This window comes from Sardina pilchardus, chromosome 12 (genome assembly GCF_963854185.1).
Source record: "Sardina pilchardus chromosome 12, fSarPil1.1, whole genome shotgun sequence".
Classification (NCBI taxonomy): domain Eukaryota; kingdom Metazoa; phylum Chordata; class Actinopteri; order Clupeiformes; family Clupeidae; genus Sardina; species Sardina pilchardus.
This window is the reverse complement of record NC_085005.1, coordinates 7,200,788-7,208,287: the sequence shown is the minus strand read 5'-3', so window position 1 is coordinate 7,208,287 and position 7,500 is coordinate 7,200,788. Positions and strand designations below refer to the sequence as shown.

The 7,500-nt window shown below is 45.6% G+C and overlaps 1 protein-coding gene across 1 annotated transcript in view; it reads left to right on the top strand.

Annotated features, from left to right (window-relative positions):
- Window positions 1-7,500, top strand: part of lama2 (laminin, alpha 2) — a 163,835-nt gene that overhangs the window by 148,579 nt on the left and 7,756 nt on the right. The window contains exons 55-58 of the mRNA XM_062550527.1: window positions 1,159-1,341; window positions 4,416-4,564; window positions 4,952-5,128; window positions 6,312-6,492. Coding sequence (XP_062406511.1) covers window positions 1,159-1,341; window positions 4,416-4,564; window positions 4,952-5,128; window positions 6,312-6,492 — 690 coding nt within the window. The remainder of the gene's footprint in view (window positions 1-1,158; window positions 1,342-4,415; window positions 4,565-4,951; window positions 5,129-6,311; window positions 6,493-7,500) is intronic.

Below are 7,500 nucleotides of genomic sequence, written 5' to 3'. Positions count from 1 at the left end.
AAAACTATATATTAGGCTTTTGTAAATATGACTCAGCTCCTGTAACATTTGTTCTTTTTTCTTCCTTTGGCTCCCTTTAAAGTGTGTTCAGCCACCAATTAATCAATCAGATGCAGGCACAGCACAGTCTGTGAAGTTAATCACACTGTCTGGGGTCTCCAGACGTAAGACATCAGCACAAGAAAGAGACACTGTAAAACATTTACAATAGCTAATAAAAATAGAGAAGGCTAGAGAGTCAGCCCCCTTTTTTCCTTCTCTTCTTTTCCTGTTTCACCCTTCCATACCTTCTAAGCTGTTTCATTTATTCATAAACACAGCTGAAATATTTCACAGCACTGAGACCCACCCCTCCAGACTGCATACAGCAGTGATGGGGAATCACGAGGTGGATGGACTTCAAATCCAAGAGTACAGTATGAAGATACTGTGGGCATGGGTTCAGAGAACACACCATCCTCTCCTTTAATAGGAAAAATTCTGTTATTAATTCAACAGGTTCTTGTAAGCTCAATGAGAAACATAAGTCCAGGCAGTGGATCTGAAAGAATGCTTAAGCGTGGAATTGAGAAGCACAACACGTAGCATTTCTTTGGAGTAGCAAAGAAAGTACACTTACACTGTAAAGAAGAATTCCAGTAGCAGCATTAACTGTGGACAATTTGGAATAAAATACATGTCTGGGTTAGCTTCAAAGAAAAGATTCATTTTTACTGGTTATGTTGATATCAGATGCTATTGGCATTGAAATGATATTTAAATGAGTTTTAAATGGATTCTAGCTCTCTTTGTAATAATTGGAAACATTTAGACAGTGAACTGACAGTTAGTAATGGTGGGCAAATATGAACATTTCAGTTCCTTAATCTATGAATGTGACCTTTATGTGCACATTAAAATATCATCAAAGTACAGATTATTTACACTTAGTCATCTTACTTTTTTCATGTGAACTGTTACCCCACAGGCTTGTCCTTAACATCTCTAGTCTTGGTCTGTACTGTTAGAGAAGAAAGAGTTGAACTGACCCCTGTCTCTCTCTCACTCTCTCTCTCTCTCTCTCTCTGTCTCTCTCTCTCTGTCTCTCTCTCTCTGTCTCTCTCTCTCTCTCTCTCTCTCTCTCTGTCTCTCTCTATATATATCTGTCTCTCCATGCAGAACCTGCACACGGTCAGTTTCCCCAAGCCGGGCTTCATGGAGTTGCCACCGACTTCGTTCAACGTAGGCACCGAGATCTCGCTCTCCTTCAGCACCCGCAGCGACTCGGGCATCATCCTCTACGGCAAGGGGGGCATCCCGCTCTTCCAGTCGCCCAGGAGGAGACGCAGGCAGACAGAGGAGGTGAGAAATGCCACGCCTGCCTAACTGTCTATCTCAGGCCAATATGTCCGACCTCTTGTCAGTTTGTGTGAAGAGAGAGAGAGAGAGAGAGAGGTGGCAGGAGGTGTCCCTCAAACTACCGATGCTAATCCAGACCCAAGCACTCTCCAAGTGGAGATTTAAACTTGAAAAACAACACCGATGATGTCATGGTGCACCTTCAGGGCGTGGCAGATGCTGCGTCACGTGTGATGTTTAACAGCTGAACAGTTTGATTTGTTCCAAAGACAGATTCTCCCATCTCTCCAGTCTCACTCAAAAGGCCACTCAGAGACCTCCCTAACAGAGCAGCCTGTACTGAAGTGGCCTATCGATGGAACTGTAGAACAGAGATATGGATGCTTCAGTTTAGCTGACACACATTTGAGTCCATAAGCAGTTTAAATCATTTTGTACTGCAAAAAAAAATGCATTAGCGCAGTTTTAAAACGATTGGGAGCAGTAAGGGAAGTGCTCTGCCTAAACTGTTTTTCTCTACTTTATAGACTTAGGTATTTTACGAATTGATGCAACGATAACTTTGGATGTTCTCGATGCAAGTTATTGATTAAAGAGTCGGGTCCAGCTACGCCTCAGGCGCATTGGGGGAAGCACTTGTAATGCATCCAGGAACAGTTTAATAGCCGAACACTTAGGAGGCCCGGCATCAGGTAATTGAAAAAAGGGAGAGCGCCTCGGACCGAGGCTAGTGCTGAAACACTCCAGGCACAATCGCAATCAACCAAGGGAGGGCAAGGGAGCCCCCCTTATTATGTGAACTATAAAAGAGATTGATCGTGCGTGTGCTGTTGTAATAGCTTTTTGCCCCTCAGCAAACAAGAACTTTTATCCCTCCCATCCCTTTCCTTTTTAGTCTTTATTTTCTTTTGTGTGGCCCCCCCACCCCCCCCTCCGTATTTTTCCCTTTTCGGCCAGTCACGGGGGCGGTGGAGGGACGGTCAGCGGTCGTTTTAATTAAAACGTGACGTGATCCGTCTTTGTCTGTAACGTCTTCATCTTGGTCTTCTCCGGGTTTCTGGGCGAGAGCAGCCGGGGGCCACGGGCACATCAATTAGAGGCGGCTGCCCCGAGGAAATGATAGTGAGTTTAACCTCCGACTTACTCCCGCAGAAGCGCCGTCGGTAGAAATAGATTACGTCCACAGCCACTTTGATGGATAGTGTCCAATTTGCAGAGGGAAGGGATGTGGGGAGGGGGGTCCAGGCCGTCACCTTTTCTAGAAATCATTATCAGCCATAAATGAAGTGGATGTCATTTTCGGAGCGAGCCAGGGGATCTTTTCTGTTTTACCTCACGCCACCCCCTCTGCTCAGAGCTTCCTCCGTCGGTGTCAAACTCCTCACCCATCCTCTCTCCCACCCCCCACCTCTTCACTTATTCTGTCCATTTACGTGGGAGATAGGGGGGACGCTCGTTGAATTCAAGTTGCAGAATCATCTACGACAAGGCTAGATGGGCGGTAGGGGGCTTGTCTGCTCCAGAGACGAAACTGTTCACACATATTGCTACACACTTTCTGGGCTCTAAGGATGTGTGGGTGTGTGTGTGTGTGTGTGTGTGTGTGTGTGTGTGTGTGTGTGTGTGTGCCCCTCCCCAATTACGGGTGGTTTCATCAGAGCTGCCGGGAGCCCCTCAGACATGCGCCGACACGGTTTGGGGTGGCGAGCCACCCAGCTATCTCCGTCAGACATCAGCACAACTGTGTCAAATGGGAAATCTTCTAGAGCCCTTGAGCTGGACTTGTATTTCAGACTTCACTTAACTGCAAAACAGCCAATGTCAGATGCAGCATAATGGGTTATGTTGAACAGATGAATCGTTTGTTTTGTTCCTAAGAAATCAGCCTGTAGCAATATGTTTTTTGGAGCAGTCCAAAAATATTCTAGCTCATATCCAAGGGTGTCATGGTATCATGTCAACATTATCACAATGTCATGTCAACATGATCTCCTTTAACTTGAAGCTGTGGCCAGTTAAAATACATCAACCCAACTCCAACCACAACCCCCTCCTGATTCTCTGGAATGATCAGTGTGGAAATATTTTGTGCTTCATTTATCGAATAAAAAAAAAATCAAATCGAAAAAAGTTTAATCAAGAATTTGGAGAATGGTGACACCCGTACTCATGTATACTCATGAGTCTAAATCTGATGATACATGATGCAACTGAGCAATGTTGCTGGGCAGCGTTCCTCATTATTGTGTCTCTGGCATGCTCCCATTGATATTGGGCAACAATCAGGATCATCCAATCAGAATAAATGGAACTGGTTATGTGGTTGCCCAGCAACATTGCGCAAAAAGTTTCCCCATGCGTTCTCACCTTAAGACTAAGGGCACTGTTAGCATGAAAAAACATCTTTCTCCTGTACTAACGCAAAATTAGCTACTGTAGGTGGTAGTCAATGCCCCATAGATTCTTCCTTTATCTCCCTACAGCCCAACTCTTGGTGGCATCATAAGACTGTCGGCTTCAGTGATTTTAGGGTGTGTTATCCCACTCTGTGATCTGTAAACTGTAGTCATTGCAATGCCACGGTGGAGGTCAATTTCTTCTAAAACAACAATGCCGTTCTGTTACCTTAAAATAATGCCCATACACCTGATATTTCACTATTACATTATGTTGTTGTCACAGGTGGGAGCGTGACCCTTTTGGTCAGTTGCACTGTAGATGAATTAGATACTCCCTTAGCACTAATTGGTTATCCAGCATCATGTCCTGTCCAGTATGCTTCATGGGTATCCAGTACATCGAAAAGGTTGAAATGCTACACAGAGTTTTAAATGTTTCAGCTTTGCTAAAGCACATCTTGAGTAGTGGACGTGTGTTGCTCTATGTTGACCACATCTGTGCCGTTGGCCCCTCTCCACCACCACAGCCCTTTCCGCTGGTGCAGCTGCCCTCCCCTCTCTTCTCCACCAGCTTTGCCAGAGCACAACTTTAGTAGTAGTAGCGAGCATGTGTTGCTCTGTGTTTAACCACCACATCTGTGCCCTCTCCCCTTCCCCTCTCCTCCACCACCACCACAGCCCTTCCTGCTGGTGCAGCTGAATAAGGGAGACCTGGAGGTCCTGGTGCTCAAAGGCAGACACAATCCACACAAGATCATCCGCAAGCCCGACCAGGGCATCCTGCACGACGGCCGCGAGCACTCGCTCCGCATCGAGAGGATCGGGGGGTGAGACTCGCCGCACCTTTTTGGATTTCATTTTGCAACCCAGAGGGGTCACTGGAGGTGGACATTTAGGGCAACGTTATGGCAACGTTTTGAAAATGAAGGGGTGGTTCAATGATTATCCTGTGGCCATCAAAAGTGAAGAATCTCTATTTATCTACTGGTGGTACTGTGCACCATTTCCATTTCACACTCACACTCACAAACAATCCCAGAAAAAGAACCATCTGTTTAGACAAAAATGTTGAAGCTGAAACGACTCACCATTGGGCATGGTGGCCAGCATTTCCAGGGTGTTGTTGAGGTCCTTCATGACATACACGCACACGCGCACACACACACACACACGCACACACACACACAGTCTAAACTCGGTCACTCTTCCCATAGGGCATTCTCCGTACTGGTGGATGAGGACGAGAGGCTGGAGCAGACCCTGTCTAACGGTCAGCCTTTGCACATCGAGCGCCTGTTCGTCGGCGGCCTGCCTTCGGATGTGGAGGCCACCACCCGGCGGCCCAACCTGCCCTTCGAAGGCTGCATCTGGAACCTGCTCATCAACACTGTGTGAGTCTCGCCCCTCACCTGTCCACACCTGTGGAGTCTGGAACTACACCTGAGGCGCATTCAAATTCGTAAACGTTTGCCAACATTTGCAAACAGTATTCCGTTAGCAAATGTTTGCAAACAGTTTTAGGTCCCTTGCATGCCTGTCTTACAATCTGAGGTGCTGCAGGGTTGAACAGAGCGGTCAGTCAACTCTTATATATTCATAAAATTATAGTTTAATTATGTAAACTTAGGGAAGAGCCAACTTTTATGCTGTGAGGGGTGTCACATGATTGGAGGAAACTGATCAGAATTTTTATTATGAAAATGATTTATTTTACATACCTCAAGCCGTCTTCCTTTAATTGCTTTTTTTTTCAAATATCATGTAGCACCATCATTTCATAGACACAGTTGGGCAGAATAATTACCAGCTAAAAAGCTGTGATCCGATAACAAGATATGAAGGCTTATTTTCTCTTTAATAATTATGAATAGCCATTAGCCAGTTATCTCTCTCTCTCTCCATCTCTCTCTCTCTCTCTCAGAGTTGAGTAAACTCAGATGACCTCTATTTAAATCAGAGAGATGAGACTGTCCTCTGTGATAAGCTTGTCCATATTTCACAGTGTTGCAGTAATGTGGCGGCAATAGCCAATGCTGAGGAAGTTGGCAGAAACATTGATACCGTAAACAACATTAGAGAGTGTACCGTCACCACGAGACTCTCAACCGTAGCTGAATTAGAGAGAAAGAAAAGAAGTCCTGATGATGCCGCACATTGAAGTTAAAAGAAGTTAAAGCATGTTTCAGGCCAGGTTGCTTAAGGGCTAATGAGTTTATGCTGTGATTTAAAAGAAAAGATTACAATGTTTTGGTGTAGGAAAACAAGACACCAGCAGTGCTATGGAATCAGGATACACAAACACAAAATGAGATAAATTGAATGGCCATTAGGTTTGTGTAAACTCAAACATTAATGAGATAAATTGAATGCGTGTGATCCTCTTGTGACACCCAAACATAAATGAAATTAATTGATCACCTATGTGCTTCATCTGGTCATAATTCCTCTCATTAATTTGGTCTCAACATACACATCCATTAGAACCAACCCACCTCCACCTGCATAAACGCTGTTGGAATTCTGCAAATTCCCGCCTCCTGGCATCGCTAACCAATCGCTTTTCCTTCCTGCTAGCCCGATGGACTTCTCTCGACCAGTGGCCTTCGAGAACGCTGAGATAGGGCAGTGTCCCGACCTGGCACCTCCCCCGCCACCTGCCCCACTACCTGAGGAGGAGGAGGAGGAAGAGGAGGAGGAGGAAGAGACTGCACCCACTGCAGCAGCACCCGTTCCCCCACCTGTTGCACCATCCACCGTATGTCTGCTCCACCTGGAGTAGTGAAGCACAAGGGCACCATAGCATGGGAATGAAGGGATAGAGTGCAAGTGATGAAAGAAGAAGAGAAGAGGGAAAGAGAGTGGAAGAGATGGTTGAAGTTTAGTCTAAAGGCCATTGTCTCTCAGACAGTCCCATGAGAGAGAATGGTCTCAGATGGAGAGGGCAGACCTTCATTTCATATGTGCGTATACATATATCATCCGCGTAGAGAGAGAACAGAGACATATTTCAGACAGACATACTGTAAGGAGAACAGATACAGTAGGTACCCAGAGAGCGACTGGAAAATGTAGAGCACAGAGACAGAGAAATGCAGAAATGGAGTGTGTTTGCCCTCTGGAATGTGAGTCAGGTCTGGGATCAGTCTCATCATCACGCTTACTTTATAAGCTACACACTTTCTGGTTCTGAGTATCGTTCGAGCGAGCTAATGCTAACCATGCTACAGCTATAATCCCTGCCAACATGGCTTCCCCCATGCTTTACATCGAGCAGCATGGCTTACCATACTGTACCTTTACTTTAGGCAGTATGGCTTACTATAGCTTTACATAGGCAGTATGGCTTACCATAGTTTTATAGGCAATATGGCTTACAGTAGCAAAAGGCTCCATTTCACTAACTCCTTCATCTGTAATCTGAACTAGATCAGTCAGAAGAGAATCTAGTGGTGGTCATACTGGTGCTGTTTTAACATGCCTCCACACATGCCAACATGAACTGATCAAAGCAGATACTCATGTATACACGTGTGTACACACAGATATGTACATACATGTGGAATCATGAGATTGGATGCACACACGCACAACACACACACACACACACACACACACATACACACACACACACACACACACACACATGCACACTCTCACTCTCTCTCTCTCTTTCTCAGACACACACACACACACACATACACTCCCTCTTTCTCTCTCCTCCTCCTCTCTTTCTTTCACACACGCACACGCACGCACACACACA